The 19,355-nt window shown below is 40.1% G+C and overlaps 1 protein-coding gene across 1 annotated transcript in view; it reads right to left on the bottom strand.

The window, feature by feature from the left end:
• Nucleotides 1–1,416: 1,416 nt before the first annotated feature.
• The window catches only part of WWC1 (WW and C2 domain containing 1), a 78,634-nt gene continuing 60,695 nt past the window's right edge, over nt 1,417–19,355 (bottom strand). The window contains 14 exon segments of the mRNA XM_080995218.1: nt 1,417–3,270; nt 3,803–3,924; nt 5,577–5,807; nt 6,412–6,504; nt 9,652–9,816; nt 10,909–10,983; nt 10,986–11,000; nt 11,002–11,053; nt 12,151–12,251; nt 13,110–13,259; nt 14,845–15,037; nt 17,483–17,569; nt 18,648–18,722; nt 19,191–19,299. Coding sequence (XP_080851344.1) covers nt 3,204–3,270; nt 3,803–3,924; nt 5,577–5,807; nt 6,412–6,504; nt 9,652–9,816; nt 10,909–10,983; nt 10,986–11,000; nt 11,002–11,053; nt 12,151–12,251; nt 13,110–13,259; nt 14,845–15,037; nt 17,483–17,569; nt 18,648–18,722; nt 19,191–19,299 — 1,535 coding nt within the window. The 3' untranslated portion in view covers nt 1,417–3,203.

Genomic DNA, 19,355 nt, shown 5'->3' with positions numbered 1-19,355 from the left:
TTTTTAATTCAAGGGATCGTTCCTCCTCGCTAGACAAAAGACTAATAAAGAAAAAGAGGGCCATCCTGTGCGCATCCAGTCTCTTGAATTGCGAGTGTGTATCGCAGCGATGCCACGGAGCGGGAGAAAACGCCGACCCCGAGATTGTTCCGGACGGATAAACACAGCGGCACTTGCTGGGGAACTGATTCGCACTATAAATGATTCTCACTAGAAACAGATAGCATGGCAAGCGTGCTATATATATTGCTGGCTCAGATTAGTGTCTAAAGAACCCGTGTAGTGTAGTGGTTATAGTGTGTTGGGACCTGGAATACCGGCATTCAAACCCACAGCCCCCGTTTTTGTTAATGGTCACTAGTTCCTTTTCAAATTCGAGGACATAACTTCACTTCCCCGTCCATATTTTAAAGTGCCCCTTTATATGCAAAATATGCTGTGGTATAGCTTCATACACACAAGCATTTTCTGATTAGCGACTCCATGAACTGCAAGGATCTCGTAGTCACTACTAGAATCTATAGAGTTGAACACATAAAAATATTTTCTTCATCGAGTCAAAGCCACATCCAGTACTATCCACTCTGGTAAGATGTACCCATAAGCCCATTTGCCTTTCTATTATTATCCAGCTGTGAAGCTCTCTACTGAGATGATGGTCCAGTTCCCTTTTCAGAGTGAATACTTGACCCAATGAGGTAACAGCATGCAATGTAATTATCAGATATTGTTGCCCTCTTTCTTTACAGTGATGGAATTCTAAATTGACTCTTCATGGCCTTTAAGCTCAATAAAACGTCAAAAACAAATCAGGATGCAATTTGGAAAATATTTTAGCATGCTCTGGGAACTATTATAGCAATGGGGGGGAAATATCCAGGTTGACGTGCTTAAAGGAAATAAGTACAGTCATAACTCGGGTTGAATGTGCTTCGGGTTGAGCGCGTTCGAGTTGCGCTCCGCGGCAACCTGGAAGTAACGGAGCGCATTACTTCCGGGTTTCGCCGCTCGCGCATGCGCAGACGCTCAAAATGACGTCATGCGCATGCGTGGAAGCGGCAAAATGCGATCCGTGCAAGTGCAGGCGCGCCGTCGCTTGTTATGTTTGCTTCAGGATGTGAACAGGGCTCCGGAACGGATCCCGTTCACATCCTGAGGTACCACTGTATATCCATTTCTAGCAAGCATCCAATGAAAACAAAATTAATAAAGAAAAATAATCCACAAATTGTATTTTAAAATTTTATACACAACAAAGGCCTACACAGCTTCTTGGCCCCTGAGAAGCATCTTTCTTCCCCAACTCAAAGTGTGGCTTGAAACATGTCTTAAAGATCTATACCTTCAGCAGCAGGCACTGATACAATTCAGAAACATCATTTACACAGTCAGAAAAAGAGACAGAGATTAGGTATATAAATTTCTATAGCAATTTTAATCTGTTAATCCTGACAAAAATTTAAAATAGATATAAAGTCAATCATTTAGTGCTTGCCTATTAAAGTGTTTTTATACATGAAAAAGAACTATGTACATCTCAAGAGACTTCCAGTTTTAAACCACTCATCAACTTTACTCATGAAGGTGCATCTTGGCTTGTGGACCTTTAAGGCCTTTGTATTCCTATCCCCATTGTTCTCATTCTTGTGTTGGCAACAGGTAGAGAAATGGGAGGGGGAGTGGTGCTGGTGAAAGATGGAGAAAGTGTGTGAACCTGTTCAGGTATCACATTCCAAATAATTCAACATGGTTTGAGTTTAAAGCTCTCACACACAGCGCCTTCTTGTTTATTCACACATGATATCCTTAAATAATTTATGTCTGTGATTTTTGAAAGTTGAGTGTTCATCAATATACTAATGTTCAAAAACAGTATACGTACCACAATTTGTTCCCACACCTCACAGTGACAGGGAGCAGAATAAGGCCTGGATATAGGACTCACACTAGGCTGAAAGCTTTCTCCAGAATATACTGCCTGAATAGTCTGTGCATACGTGCATATATGCCCCCCCCCCGTGTGTGTGTGTGTGTGTACACACAGGCAAAGGTGAGAGTGTAAGCAAGAGAATGCTTGTGTGTGCACGCAAGTCAAGATAAACACATTACCAACCAAGGTGAACAAGCTGAGGAAAATATATACACGAATACTAACAACAATATGGTAAACTATGGCTTTTAGACATGGTTACAGTATTTCTAGACAAGGCTTCATTGTATTTTGTTTAGTAGCTGTTTTCAAAAGTAGCAACAGGCAACCCACTCCAAATCAGTTATTCCAATCAATAAAATAAGGGAGATTAGATTAAAGAAACCCACAAAAGACTGCTTAGAATTTAATAGAAAATTTTGGTCAAAATACTTGTTTGTAAAAGCTCTTTATCAGGTGTTAGGATTTCATGAGCATTTCTTTGCTTGCTTAAACCAACTTGAAATATAAAATAAAATAAAAAACCAAGTGTCATTTTCCTTAAAAGATGGAATTATTTTTGACTGCTAGTTGGTCATGATTCTATTTTCTTTGTTCAGTAAAACACAGCCATCAGAAAGTCTCACAGGGGCATATGTTCCATGTAGCTCTCTCCCTATACAGAAATGGGTTCACTGAGCTTTGGAACTTTTTATAGGTCAAGTACATAATGAGCTGAAGTAACAATCTCCAAATTAAAGTGCAGTAGATATCTTGAACTCCACACCCATTTTTATGACTTGGAAAGAAATAGAAGTGTTTCATAGCTCACAGAGCACTCATTTACAGCTCTTTAAAAAAAACTTATTTCCTCTTCTGTTGGGTACAAAAATATTTAAATTAGCAAAAGCTAGCTGTATAAGAACTGGGATATATTTAAGAATCAAAGAATTCTTGCTGTCTCAAGATTCAAATTTATTGTGGTAAAACCTCTTTTAAAAAAAGTAGAGCTGTACAAAACATCTAAATGGAATTTATTAAAACAAAAATGTTGAGCTGAATTTGTTCGTATTTAAAAAATCTTTCCCAAAAATACATTGCTAAATATACAAACTATATAATCAAGTCATTTTAATGGTGGGGTTTGCAATGACATGGAGAAAGCGAAAAATCTGGACATGGAGCTGCAACATACAAATGACTTGGTACCTTTGTAATACCACATAAATAAACTTCAGTGAAACAAAAATTATACTTTTCTGAAGTGGTTTGAAAAGAAATACTTAAATAGACATTAAACATCATCCACAGAGAGAGCAGGAATGTTTATCCTCGGCCGTGTGAAAAATGCCATTTTCTCTCTACAAAACACAAACATCAATTGTTAATGAAAGTAAAAAATAAGACTTCACTATTCAACAGTCAGAAAATAAAAAATCTATGTATGCCTTGTCATGTACAACTTCACAGAAGCCCTACAGTAATACTTCCAAAACACTTTTGAAATTGTCATTCCATGTGAACAAAGCCAAAAGATTTCAATACAATAAATCTTACTGAACTATAGCTACCACAAAAGGCATTTTATCAAATCCCACACTGTTTTCTATTTGATAAGCATGCTACAGAATGTTATAGGTAGGTCATTCATTTAAAAACAAAGGGATCTGACAAGTAAGACAGTATTGTGTCACTGCCAGATAAGGACATCATAATAGGAGTCTGTTTTCAGAAAACACCGTACAAGGTTGTGACTCATTATCAGAAGATGACCATGATATGAGCATGACTACTTTGTTTCTACAGCCAAAGGTTTTTACGGTGCTGGTTAGTGAAGCTACATGAAAGGGGTAATCCATGCATTTGAGCAAAATCTGCAACGCATTTTCCTACCTGAATGACTGCACCTCTAGAGGCTCCTTTCGACTCTGGCCTCGTAGCCTATGCACATCTTTAGCAGCTGCTCTCATCATTTTATTAGCTTTGAGCTCGCACTTACATTCGACTTTTTCCACCTAAGTGATTGAGGAATGAAGCCATTAATTTAAATAAAAGCACAATAGGTTCTTTTCTAATCTGGCATCCTCTGTGTAAAACAAAACACTTCATTTCCATGTCCAACATAGGGCATTCAGGTGGGACTGATTTATTTTGAGCCATAAACCACCAAAGCTGTAAAAGAATCGAGAATGGGAGAGTGATTTCATGGGCACTATTGTTCCTACCAATGTGCCTAGAAAAAGCCTCCTTACCTCTGGCCACTTGCACCTGCTGCACACGGTCCTGTGAGCTTAACATCAATCCTACAATTCCATTCATATGAACAAATACAGAGGTAGATGAGAGGGAAAGTATGTGTCTCCTCATATACTTTTTGATCTGGTTTTGCAAACAGATATTTTTTAAATATGTTTTAGCTGGAATTTAAAAGCTTTTTGATGTTTTGAGTCACTGACTTGCCAATCATGCTTGTAATGAACCTACTGTCCCAAGTTACTGAAGCCTTGCTAGCATCCTCCATAAGTTAGGCATTTAGTGTTGCAAGTCCCATGCTGTCAACAATCTCTGAGCAGAGATTTGGCAGGCATCCTTACTTTTGACTTTCAGGTGCCTCTTAAAAACCCTTTTATGACAACAGGGTTGTTGTTTTTTTTAAAAAAGAGTAGCCAGTCACTTTAGTGATAGTTCTATTTTTAAAAATGTATTTGTATTGCTATAAACTGCCCAGATATTTCATGATAGGGCAGTACAGAAATTCTTGAATAAATGCCTGCAGGTCCCACTATGCAAATGTAATCCATTCCAGAGAAATGGTTCATAAAGCGAGCCTATGATTTCCATTGTTTCCAGTGGGGAAAATCCCACTGCGTATCCAACCAAGAAAAAAATTAGAGAGAGAAATCCATGGCTCCACCCTTGCTTCCACCCTACCAATTGTAAGCCCAGCAGGGTGTTGGATGAGCTCGCTTGACCATATTCAGGTCTTCCTCCCTATTAGCTTTGAATTACAACCTTGTGCCTTCCGACAGAGAACCTCATCAGAGGCTGCGTACATCTTTGGTTCCAGGGGTTCCCTGGTGCCCTTGGCAAGGAGCTGTATCAGCACGTCCCCCATTCTCTGCACCCTTGGCAAGGATGGCCTCCACTCCAAGTCAGAGTGGAGAGGTGTGATTCTTGCCCCGCCCCCCGGGCCTGCACCCTTGGTGGGGGGCCAACGTACCCAACCTCTCAGTATATCTCTGTTTGGTTCATATACACTCCCAGAGACAGAGAGATTTTGGACAATCAGGTGCAGATGATATCATGGTATTTCACCATGCCATACACTTCTTTGAGATTGGGCTGAAGAGGGCAAGACAAGACAATTCTGACTAGACCCACTGAGACAGAACGTGTTTTAAATCCCACTAAAATGACAAGTGCTGAAAAAGTACCTCAAAGATTCCAGCAGGTTTCACTACCAGCAGGAGAGCTTTTTTAAACATATCAAGGGTGGTATTCAGCTATAGTTTAGTCAGAGTGGGCCCACTGTAATCAACGGACCTAACTTTGTCATGTTCATTAATCACAATGGGCCTACGCTGAGTAAAACATAATTGAAGCCTATTCCCTTGTTGAAAATTTAATTGATAATGAAAAAGTATTCTGTAGTCGAGGAATGACTTGCCTGTTTCTCTACTAGTCTCATCAACATCTGAAATTGTTCATCTTTGTCTATGCACTGGGGTAGTTCCTTTTCCCCCTGACTTTGAGCTTGCTCTAGTTGTTCCTTCAGCTGCTTGAGGACAGAGATCTCTTGAACCAGCTGGTTGTGCCAGGTCTTTGAAGCCTGCAAGTCCAATTCCAGATCCAGTGAGGTACGGATTAGACGCTCACCTCCAGTGGACCTAACAGAAGACTGAACAACAACGACAAAATATTTATTATAATGCTGAATTGTGATATCCTTTGATACACTTTGTCATGCTTATAGAGACTTGAAATACTAATGGTTGCTGACACCAAACTGAAAATAATGGTTTGCATCCAGTGCAACAGGAATTCCATCTGCTCCTTCCCGTGCACCTCCAAAATATGCTCCAGAAGGTCTCCCAGTTCTCAGAGCTGATTCTGAGAGTGCAGAGAGGGCTGGAGGGGGGAAGTGAGGAAGTGGAAGTTCTGTTGCATGCACAGAAGTCTCCTGCACCAGGGCAGTTGCAGCATTGGATGCATCCCGATATCTTTATGAGAAATGCTTCAGAAACTATGACAGCTTCAAAAATTATTCAAAACTACATGCCAAATGCTCCGCAATATAATTTCTCTTTGACACATTAATGGAAACACAAACCTTCAATAACATGAAGAGCCATTGATGTTAATATGCAAAACTGGAACAGGGCACACAAAGAACAGTTTTACTAATCGTTATTTTAAAAGAAACTAGGCTAGCTTGTGAAAAAATGTATACAGCTCAACAACTCAATAAAAGAAAACAGAATGTAAGATTTATTTATTTTTACCCTTTTCATCCTGACACTTCGCCTCTCCACAGCATTTCGAACAAAGGGTGGTTTCTTGGATAGTGTTGAACTATCGCTATCACTACGATTAAGCTGAAAAAGAGAAATGAACAAAGGCACTGAGATAGGAAAGTTGCTCATCTAAGGAGAGGTGGCTACACAGGAAGTGGCTACAGCGGAGAAGGAGAGCACATACTTTCTATAGAGAAAGTCCTAGCCTCAATCCCTGGCATCTCCAGGCAGGGCTGTAGAAAGACTCCTGTCTGAAACCTGCTTCCAGTCAGAATAGACAATACTGAGTTAGATGGACCAATGGCCGGACAATATAAAGTAGTTTTTATGTTGCCAAGATAAGGTTGTGTTGAGGTGGGATTAGAATCTTAAAACAGCGCAGCCTCTAAGACTTGCATTGGGAAATATTTTTTTAAGCAGGGTTTATACCAACTGCTACTCTGCTTGAATGCAACAGAATATGAAAAGTGAGTTCTGCAATGGGTTCTTCAGCCAAACACGTTGACGCAATATATATAGGATCAGGGTAATAGAATGCAAAAGACCTACTTATCCATATTACTGAAATAAAATCTGTCTCACAACAGAAAATAATATTTGAATGTCCGCAGTTTGTTTAGAGCAGCAGAAGCGTGACAGGATTATATTCCTAGAGTTGAAATTCTTTGCCTTTGTGTTGTTTCAGGATGCAAGGGAAAGCCTTTATCTGTGTGACTTTTTATCCTGAACTCAGATAATGTTCCTTTGCTCTTGGGATACACCTTCCAATTGCATATTCAAGGCACTCACTACATGCAGTGATCTGGCAACAAAGGAAGCAGCTTTATACTCCTTCTCCCTCCTTGAGGCATCAACTATCACACAAACAGTACCTTAATTTTTTTTAAAAAGTGTTGTTATATTTTTGGAAGCCCCAATGCATTCCATTCAGGGTAAGTAAATGGAGCAAAATCTGGAAAACCCTTTAGTGCATCTCCTGTTCACTGCACTGAGCCATCCATCTATCTTGCCATGCCTGAATGCCCCCTGTCATGTGCTATTTGTTCCATGGCCTGTTGCCCAAAGGCCTGTCTTAAAAAACAAGATGATGCAATTTAGAGGTTTAGCCTAGTGCCGAGAGTTCAACTTGCAGCTAAATCAAAAGGAAAATTGATAGCTGGTGAGCCTAACAGTGTCTGAATTGGGAAGCAATAAGTGTATCAGACCCTGTTGTGCTTCATCACAGCAATAGGCAGCCTTGATGTGCAGAAGGAACACCTCGTTCCTCAGCAGAGCGAGCCCATGCGTCAATGAAAGGACCTTCCTGACAGTGTTTTCCTTGTTTGCTTCACAGACTGAAGTTAGAGAGAGAGGTTATTTATAGTCCCGCCTGATCCTGTCTTCTGGAACTAATTAATTATGAATAAACATTTAATCAAAGAGGTGAACTTGGAGCATACGTAACAGATGGACTGCACATATTCAGCCATATCGTACCTAGTTGAAGTCACAATTTTCAAATTTACATTCTCCCTCTCACCTCCACCCTTCTCTATGCAAAGGTCACACTGTTTTGAAAACACTTTATTCATTATTATGCCAGGATAAAATTGGCAGAGGTCTCACCCATGAGGTCTGTTATTAAGAATATTGGCCAGTAAGTCTATATGCTAAGTTTTTAAGAAAACAATACAGCAACACAGTAATAAAGAATCTAATTCAGGGTCAAGTGATTTAAAATTAAAAAAAAAACACTTAAGGATATTTGTCACAGTTGTCCCCTAACTTCTTTTCCAGTTCTAGAGAGACAGGGAAGAATATAGGAAGCAAGCTTTGGAGGTGAGATTAGAGTTCAGCCTATGTGTCGTAACACAGGTAACCCTTGAGAAATTCTATGGCATGTAGAATTGAGTCAACTGCTATCTTTCGATGGACAGCCATCACATGCAATGAACTATTTATTTATATAATAAGTAAATTTATATCCCACCCGTCCTCTCAAAGGAGCCCTACACCTACTGAGATAAAAACTACAGAAAATGGACTTGGTTCAAAACTCTGGGGAGACTCCTGTGAAAGAAGACAAAATCCCATGGGACTCAGAACTGGAAAATGACCTGAAATTGTGATCTCTTCGCTGATGTAAACATTTTCCAGTTCATGGAAGACAAAACAACCCTTGCATATTTGAACCTCTGTGAGTGCACACATTGCTACTGCTGGATGTACACAAAAGACTCTTCTGTTAATGTTTAGATGAAGAACTGCTCTGCTGTCAAAAAGTGACAAACCAAATAGGTATGACTACAAAATTGAACTGATCTAACTCCTGCTGAAAGAAGAGCCAATAGTATACATGCAAGTTTCCCTTAGTTTGGAAGGGTGATCAGAGATAAGATCTACACATAACTTATTTACTATAATCCATATAGTCACTTTAGGCAAATACTGACCTAACAGAAATAGTTATATACTACCAGTTTTATTGTTTGGTAGTATATGTAGTTCTATATGTTTTTCAGATATTATTAAATGTTCTATCATGTTGTGAATCACTTCACTATTTGTTGTAATTAAAGGGCACCATATAAATAAGTCAAATAAATAAATACAAGTAGGAGACAGTTTTATAATGTATTTCTTTAAATTTGAGTAAGCTAAATGAACAAACTAAATGATGTGCTTATGAATCTGTTTCCTTGACTGCCTATATTGGTAATTCTTTAATGAAAACATGTATTTTAAAATGCATTAATATAGGGTGCAATCCAGATAGATGAAACAACCACTAAGTGTTAAGGGATTTCTGAAGCTCCCTGAAAGAACACACCACTGTTGTTTAAATTCTCCCACATTCAAAAAGTGGGGGATCTGAAAAAGAAAGCAGGAGAGGCACATGTTCACTAATTTTTCCTACAGATTTCCCCTTTAAACAGTGGTTGCACCAAATCCTCACACCTTTTTTTGCATTTGAGAGAACTGAAAGCACAACTGGAGTTTCTATGGATGTGCCTTCCAACAATTCCATATGTACGTGTGGGTAGGGCTATTGGGTGTCCTCTGAATCATGGCTTGCAGTTTGCAACTTATGTTTTAATTACTTCTAGGCCATGGCATTTAATACTGGATTTCAGATGTCAATTTATCTGAGCGTCTTAGTGACATTTTCATCTACTTTTTACAGAAAGAGGGTATATGCTACCTATGAGTATTCTGTTCACAGACAGAGAAAAGTACTGTTTTTCTTACCCGACACACATACTGGCTCTGTGGTCCTGGAGAAAAGGTTTTGGAACGGATAATAGTGCTGCCTCTAACAAAAGGAGTTCGTAGAGGGTTAGAAGTTCTTTTATCTTTTGGACGAACTACCGCAGAAGATTGTGCAAGGCTCTCTGTGTTGGTCTCTTTATCCACCTACAATACAGATAGATATTTGTAAGTTTATTTTTCTCCACCAAAGTGCCATCAATCTGTCTTACAGCTCTAAGGTTTGATTGACCGGGTGAATTCTGCACCTTTTTCTTCAATGTATTTAGGGCAGAATAATATTATAGTGCATTTCAGACAAGAATCACTACCATCAAGTTTTAATTTATAATCAGCATTCTAAAAACACCACAGTACAGACACATACCATAACAAGAGAGAGAAAACATGAAAGTTAAAATCCAGCACAGAGTTAAACCTATTTAAGGCTAAACTCATTCATTTCAGTGTCTCAAGTACCCTGGGTTCTGTGTTGGAATTATGGACTATAAAATTTATAAATACAATTTTATGTAAGAAATTAGTACTGGCTGGAAGCTGAGGGGGCAGGGTGCCAGAAGGAAATGACAGGAGAAACAGAATCCAGGAGCTCTCCTTGTAAAACTGCTAACATAGAAATATAAGCCTGTTCAACAACTTCCTAGATTTGCTTGAGAAAACAGATAACTGTGCATGGAAGCATGAACGTAACCTGGTTTGCCTATGCAAATATTTGTTTGTGCTGCCAAGGTCATACAGGTATACTGCATTCTTTGACAGCAATATATTTGGGCAGAGTTTGCTGGCCTGATTCACCATATCTCATTACTGGAGACTTACATGACTCTCTTCTAACAACAAATCAGGGACTTTCAACTAGTTCGGAATGTGAAGTTTCACCCTACAGTAAGAGTGCTACAGAAGATACTTAACTCACTTGGCAATAATGTTTGCAGGCTACAGTGAAAAACAAAACAAAATAAACATCAGACCCAATACTGAATGTTTCTCGCTTCCTCCCTTCTTACCTTCTGTATGCCAAATACTTGTATTCTACTATTTCCCTGATGCGTTCACAACTAAGCATGTGCCGTGTGAAGCCTAGCAAACAATTCACAAGCAAATGGAAAACAAAAAAGCTCAATTCCATCATGTTAGAGGTGAAACAAGGGCACTGCAGCAATAACATAGTGCTTAAGTCAGCTTGTCCTTCTAATCACCTGCTTACATAGGACTTTGCATTCCTTGTGCTTTCTTTACCTTGATGGCTGCTGACTCAGCCGGTGACAAGGATGTGGTCTCTTCTGTTTCCCATATTGCCCTTCCACTATAAAACCCTCCTCCTCCTCCTCCTTCTTCTTCATTTTCACTGTTGCCATCTTGCTCAGCATCTTCTTCATCTTGCCTGTTACATAACAAAACTTCACTGTGAATAGGCAAAGCACCCTTGGAACACCAACCGTAAGAGCTTTGGCAAAGCTAACAGTATTCTCAGACAAAGTGAGCATAATTTCTACAGCACTATGAGATGCACCGCAATGCTATATAATACAGTGGCATGAGCACGCTACTAGTTAAAGGGAGAATAAATTTGGGCTTATCAGTGTGATACACCACATTCCACGCCATACCTTATTCATCCTTTGTGAGGTCTTAAAAACAACAACTCAGAACTACTACCCAGGAAGAGAAACCCCAAACAATCCTTCCACATGGTGTCACTGCATGCAGCAAGCTGTACTGTTTGTACTAGGACTTATCACATTAGTCATCTTGGTTGCATGGAATATAGTCATCAGGGATATGAGTCACCAATTGTGAATATGCTTCACTATACTGGGTTGATTCACGCAGGTTAATACAAAGGTTGTGCGCTTCCATGTCAATATGCAACAAAGGTCTCCAAAAGGTATGTATAAGATGAGTTGGGCTTAGCCCAAGCCCAAGAGGTTATAAACAGAACATTTAGAATGAGTATTTCACTTGCCTTATACATATGAATAAAGTGATCATCAGACACAATCTGGCTCAAAAGGGCAATCACACAGATTCTTTTTTGAACATAATAAAAGCACCACTCCAGCATTTCTGGGAAAACCTTAGCAGTTTTTTTATCTAACTAATTTAAACAAATTAAACTGATTAGGCTACACTCTGTTGCGACACACTATTAATGGAATAAACTAGAGCCTATGCATTCAATTTAGGTAAAAAAATAAAATACAGTTTCTTCAAAAATTAGAAGTGCAAAGGTTGACTTCTAAAAGTTAAGAATTTAACTTTTAACCTTGTTATCTCCTTCATTTCTGAAAAATGGTTAGAGAGAAATATTCTTCTATGGGGAATTCAGGGAAGGGTATGGGCAAAATTGCTACCACAACTACATGTTTTGACTACATGTTTTTACCTTAAATTTAACTCTTTCCTTTTTACTATTATCATAAAAGCCCATAGAAACTACAGCACTGCAGTGTTGTAATACAACAGCTTCATATCACTTACCAGTTCTCACTAGTAAGTAAAGTGCTCCTGCTTTCTTCTAGCTTTTTCTCTACAGCTTCGAGTTCAACAGCAGTCTGTTCCAGCAGTGCAGATACAGAGTCCTGTGGGGAATGAGTTAATGACATTGTTATTTCTTAATGTCCATTTAGTTTCAACCGAAGCTATCATTACTGAAACCCAGAGAATAGTATTCTGCCAGCTAAGTACACAGTTTAGCGAAAAACAAAAGCTTCACATTTTCTGATAGGTGTTACCATATTTTTCTGTGTGTAAGACGCCCCAGTGTATAAGATGATCCCTATTTTTTTGAACCCAAAATTAAGAAAACAAAACCCTAAAACAGAAGGGAAAATCTGGACGATCGGCGACAGCGGCAGAAAGTTGATGATATGTTTTTTGGCCAATTGCCCTCAAAATTTCCAGCGTGAGGTACATGCAGTGGTGCAGAAGTAGAGGCGGAGGCTCCCCCTCTGTGGCTGCAGGGAAGTGATAGGCAGGAAGCTCCCAAGCAGGATACCAAGGCCCAGTCTGCGCCAGGCCATGCAGTCAAGCAAACCAAGCCAAGGAAGGCGAGGAGCGGGGCGGGGCGGGGGTTTGAGGGAGAGAGAAAAAAGGAAAGAAGGGTGAGGAGAGGTAGCCGAGGCAGCTCTTGGCAGTGGCTGCTCTCCCTCTGGTGCTTGAGCTAAGAGTGGCTGCAGGAGGTGAGCTAGCTGCCAGTGCGCAGCCAGCAGGGAAAGGAGAAGGAGGGGACGGTGGCAGGAGGGACCGCCTCAGCCTGCCCAAGCCAAAATCCCAGACATTTGCTTAAATATTTAAAAAATCCCCCCAGATGCCCATGTTCTGTGTATAAGATGACCCCCAATTTTTAAACTATTTTTTTGAAAACAAAAACCCTTGCGTTATACATGGAAAAATTGTAGTGTGGCTTGTGCAAAACATCTTCATTCACAAGTTATTACCATTTTTTCAGTGCAGGGTAGTTTGGAACAGACATCATCTTGCTTATTTTTACTTTGTGCCTGCAGGTATTTATAGCTAAGGAGGTTATACCAACGCGTTGACCTCTCTCCAGATTTGCAAGTCTCAGCGAGGCTAATTTGTGCACCTCCCTGCAGAAACAAAAAAAAAGAGCAGCAATGGACATCTTCATAACATTCAAATAGCAATGAAAACATATGTTGATAGAAATGCATGACCTTGAGGTACGTATATAATTTTCCTTCCCTTGCAATTTCTGCATTACACAGATAACGATTTCCATAATTGCAGCAGCACCTTTATCAGCTGCCAGCCCCACAGTGGGGAAGTCACACCGGCAGTATCTACAAGCATGCCTGGCAAGACCAGTTTGCAGAAATAGCACTTCGGCATGAGTGCAACCCCTGCTTCAAGCGCCATGGGCACTCCCAGGATATTTGTGTTGGGATCCACTTTTCAATATCAACTGACCCATGCAGACACACAAATAAGTCGCTTCAGTAAGCACTGCCTGCTGCATCTGCCGGCAGTCCCATATGCTCCCAAGGTGCTTGTGAGGGTACCATCATTAAGAGAGAACAAAATGAAAGTGTGCAACCTTATGGCAAGAACTTGAAGTCATGCATTCATAAATTCATTGTGACAGAAGAAGACCAGTGGTAAAAATACATATATCTGTAATTTTTGTTCTGCTTAGTTTTTATTAACAGTTTTATGCTAGCTTCATGTTTATAGTCGATACTATTATAACAATCTACAAAAATGCAAATGCAACACACTGGCTAATAACTGTTAGTAAATATATAATCGGTTATGATGTCATTCAAAATATACGAATAAGCCACTTCAATATGATGTATATATCATAAAACACATCTCACAAAATATAGGGATGCCGGTTTTTATAGGGATGCGGGTGGCGCTGTGGGTTAAACCACAGAGCCTAGGACTTGCCGATCAGAAGGTCGGCGGTTCGAATCCCCGTGATGGGGTGAGCTCCCGTTGCTCGGTCCCTGCTCCTGCCAACCTAGCAGTTCAAAAGCATGTCAAAGTGCAAGTAGATAAATAGGTACCGCTCTGGCGGGAAGGTAAATGGCGTCTCCATGCGCTGCTCTGGTTCGCCAGAAGCGGCTTATTCATGCTGGCCACATGACCCAGAAGCTGTACGCCAGCTCCCTCGGCCAATAAAGCGAGATGAGCGCCGTAACCCCAGAGTCGGCCACGACTGGACCTAATGGTCACGGGTCCCTTTACCTTTACATTTATATGTATCAGAGTCAAACAAAGAATCAAACAAATCAATGAACAGCGAGGAACACCAAGCCGTCTCTCAAAGACGTCTCTTATAACAGACGTCTCTATTATAACGGGCTGCAATCCTAAGCCCATATACCTAGGAACAAACACCATGGGACTAAATGGGACTTGCTTTTGAGTAGACATGCTTAGGATTACAGCTCTAGTTGTTTAATATATGAGCTTGTTTTCATTGGTTTGCAGTTTGCATTATCCTTGTATCAATAAACACTGACACAAATACCTTAAAAGGAGGGATATAAGTGCATTAAATAAATAAATAAATAAAATTATTACTTTCCAGAAAATAGTTACAAAGTTCTGTCTGATAATGTAATAGTTATACAGGGAACTATCTATCAGTCAAATGATAGTTTAAACACTAAAAGCATTAAGAGAACAGCATAAACAAACACTAACCAAGCATTCTTCAAGGTGGTACTTATTCAAAGCGCAGACATCAATCCTTAATGTCTTCTGTCGTAATACAGAATAAGGGATTGCAACGCAAAATAATTCATTGTAAATTAGATTGTCTGATGCTTCCATTAGGCTTGTGCGGAACAAACAGCTTGTGCTTTCAGAAGAAGGAAGAATAGCCACACGAACACTCCTGTTGAAAAATAGCTATAATCAGCATTATTTACTTTACAAGCATATGCGGAGAATATTACAGTTCGGCACAGCGTCCCCACACAAGAACTTTGCATAAGCAACAGGATCAATCCCAAATATAATAATGAGCACTATGCTGTTGTATACTTGCCCTGAAACAGTAGCCATATAGTAGGCGCTGCTATTTTACAACGTCTAATTATTTCAGCAGGGTTTCTGTTGGATATCTATCATACAGAGCTGGCAAGATGAAATATATGAAATTTCATTTATTAGCATAATTTAGTCAGAAATTAAAGACAGGAAGATTGTGTACGAGCTACAGGCATGTGAAAATATCTGGGAAAGACTGTCTAAAAACCTCTGTTTCTGTCTTGGATTATTTTCTCCCATCTTTTGTACACAGACAGAAGAGAGACAGAAAACTGTGATGAGCCACATAATCTACATAAAGCAAACAACAGCTTGCTGAAATTCCCTTATGGGAAGACATTAGGACAGATAATTATACAGTTTCCCAGAACTATTCATTACTATTCTTTTACAGAGAAAAACATTTACAAATAGACTATAGTCAGATAATGCATGCATTAATCCATTAACCCATTTATTAACTCCAGTTTATGCTTAATCTTGACTCGGAACTACTATAGTTAATTTCCTATGCTTCCGAGAAAATATTTTCAAGACGAGTACTCCTTAACCAAGCTGGGTCAGTTAACATTTAACGCTTTTAACATTTGCAGTTTTGCTTGTATGTGCTCCATGGAAGTTTCCTTCTAACTTTTGTATTTCACAGAGGCTTCTGTGAGCTATTCAATGAGGACAGATAGAAGGACAATCTATGGTTGTTACAGCTACCAAACCCCATGCTCTGCTAAGTCCTGTACTAGCCAAGGCGGAAAAGGGGGAGTGGCTGGAGGAAAAGAGGTTTCCCAGCACTACAGCGGTGTACTCTCCTCTTCTACCCCGCTCCTTAAACTGGGTGTGTGTCAGGTGAATGGGAATGCTTTGGATCCAGCACTACTGAAATTATGATTCAGCAGAACATCCAATTATACCAATATATACCACTGCATTGCGAAATTTACCATCCTATTTCCTTTGTATGGGTTGTATCCAATACTAGTGAAAGAACTTCGAAGAAAAAAGCACACCAAGAACTCAGGCCAATGTAAGTTTCAACGGTAGGAGTGGTCCCTACTCATAAATCAATAGTAACAAAAATTAATCCATTCAGAAGTATGTATTCTGACAAGGATTACAAACTCAAATAGAGATTGAAACTTATATTGGCCTGAGTTCTTGGTGTGCTTTTTTCTTGGTATATTTAATAACAAGAACTCCAACTTACTTTAAGTGAAAGAACTTCTGCATATGCAATAGGACTTCCTCTCCCCCATCCTGAACTCTCACCCCACTTTGCTTTGGGTTTCCCTCCAGAGTGATTTTTTTTTGGGGGGGGGGAGGTTAGGGGTGTGCAGGAAGTGGGGTGGAGTCCCATTGCACAAGCAGAAGTCCTTTATGCTAAATAGAGTAGTTTGCTGCTTGGTTCCTCATACTACAGGATAATGAGTAGCCATAATGTTCAATTATGGAGATTATACCCCAAAAGAGTGATGTAGCAGTTAAAGTGTGGAAACTCTATTTCACACATTTGGAAGCACTGTTCTTTTCATTTCAAGTTAAATTGTGAATGCATTCTGGGAGTGGGGACTTTAATTTAATATAATTTTTGTACCTATAAAACACTGTACCTGACTTAATAAGCGCAATCCTATACAGTGGAACCTTGGTTCTTGAACACTTTGGTACTCGAACATTTTGGCTCCCGAATGCCGAAAACCTTGAAGTAAGTGTTCTGGTTTTCAAACGTTTTTCGGAAGCCAAACATCTGACACAGCTGTTGGTTATTGGTTCTGGATCGCCTTGCTTTTCAAACGTTTCAGAAGTTGAACAGACTTCCGGAATGGATTACGTTTGAGAACCAAGGTACCACTCTATATGTCTATTCAGAATCAAGTCCCTCCCCATGTTCAGTGGTGCTTACTCCCATGTAAACGTGTATAGGACTGCAGCCCAACAAGACTCCTTAATTAAAGTTTAGGGTAACAACAACATAAACAACAACAAACAGTTTTACTTCACAACTGAAGTAAGCATATTTGGGTTATCACACTTGCAAGCAATAAAATGGATCCTTTATGAGCTGGTCAATTGCCTTCATAACAAATTAGCCAAAAGACAATGAATCTGCAAAAGCACAGAGGAATGAAACAAATTTTAGAAAATAATTCCAATTTCCCATGCCATATGCTAAAGTTGACACTTATCTATCTTTTGATAGTCAGCTTATTCAATACTGATTTCTCTGTCTCGCTCTCCCCCTCTCCTTCCCACAATCTTATACAGGCATGTCCAGCATGTCATTCCACTTACTTACACTTTCTGGTCTTGCTGTGGCAGGAGAACAGGCACATTATTCATCTGGGCAACTAATATTGCAAATTGCTTATTTTTCTCATCATACCTAAATTGGAAAATAAAGAGAAAACATAACTGTAGGCAGTGATAGAAATGACCCTAATCACAAAAGAGGTTGTTGATATTCTAAGACACTTTCTGATTTTCAGACCTGTGTACTCTTAGACTAGCCGAAAACAGTAGAACTCACTTCTGAGTGCACACACAAGATTGGACTACAGGTCTACAACCACAAGAATATTTACCACCAAACACAGTGGGATTTAATTTATGTAATTAAGTTTAGGATTAAAGGTAAAGGTAAAGGTACCCCTGCCCGTACGGGCCAGTCGTGTCCGACTCTGGGGTTGCGCGCCCATCTTGCTTAAGAGGCCGGGGGCCAGCGCTGTCCGAAGACACTTCCAGGTCACGTGGCCAGCGTGACAAGCTGCATCTGGCGAGCCAGCACAGCACACGGAAACGCCGTTTACCTTCCCGCTAGTAAGCGGTCCCTATTTATCTACTTGCACCCGGGGGTGCTTTCGAACTGCTAGGTTGGCAAGCGCTGGGACCGAGCAACGGGAGCGCACCCCGCCGCGGGGATTCGAACCGCCGACCTGACAATCAGCAAGTCCTAGGCGCTGAGGTTTTACCCACAGCGCCAGAGACAAAATTGCTAGATGAAGTGACAAAACTTTTTGGCAAATCAGAATTAATTTACTCAGGGGTCCATTAAAATGCAAAATAGGACTGGGAAATTCACTTTCTGTCTATAAAAGTGAATACAAATGTTTAACATTGTTAACAATATGGTGGAGGGAAATGTATTCAAAGCAGGCAGCCCATCATGCAGTTAGATTTCTCCCACGACTTACACTATGCTGAAATAAGCAAGGGATACTGTATTAAGAAGTACCAGAGGCCTGTACTCTGAGGCCCTGTCATCAAGTCAGCAATATTCTCCCATCAACACCACAGATACGCAAATCCAAAAAATATTTTTATGCCATTTATTTAACTAAATATTACATGAATTGTTGAACACTGAAAGTTATTTGCACAATATAAAAGACTCCAGAGTGGGAGAAGTATTGGAAATTAATTAAGATATTAGTTCAAAACACTGGAGAAATAACTCAGCTTACTTCATTGAAATTTGAACTTTAGCAGTCTTAGTTGCATCTTCATTGTCAAACACAACAGCTTCTGGCACACAAGGCCTGGAAAAAAGAGGACATTTAGATGGCTTAATGTCTGCAATACTGGGGTTGAGTTGGGCGAATCATTCCACAAAAACAATTACTGTATTTTTCCATGTATTAGACGAGGTTTTTTGACTCAAAAATCATGTCAAAAAACTGAGGTCGTCCTATGCATGGATAGTGGACTGGGGGGGGGGGGGAGCGGTGCGCCTGCCAGCCAGTTGGCGGGAGCGCAACTTCCCCTGATGCCACTACGCGCGGGAAACCATCTAGGGAGTGTTTCCTGCCTGCAGCTGTGTGGGGGAGAGAAGCTCAACAACTCTGGGCCATCTCCCCTCATTTTCTTAAAATTGAGTCCGCAAAAATAGGGGGAGGTCTTATACATGGGGGTGTCTTATAGATGGAAAAATACGGTAAATCCTGGAAGCTCCCTTGTCACACTGTCTGATTTGGTTAGGATGTATCCCATGTAAAACATAAGAGTACCTTTGCACAGATGCTTCGTACACTCCACTGTCTCCAGCCACAGACTCATCTGACACTGCAGCTGATACACAGGCTGTCTTCAGCGCAGCTCCTTCAACCATACTTACACCTACAAAAACAGAGGGAGGAAAGGAAAAGCAGTTTTGATCATTTTTATCATGAGTT

Source organism: Podarcis pityusensis (assembly GCF_964106645.2).
Source record: "Podarcis pityusensis genome assembly, chromosome: 2".
Lineage (NCBI taxonomy): Eukaryota > Metazoa > Chordata > Lepidosauria > Squamata > Lacertidae > Podarcis > Podarcis pityusensis.
The sequence above is the reverse complement of the archived record's forward strand: the minus strand, read 5'-3'. Positions and strand labels throughout refer to the sequence as shown.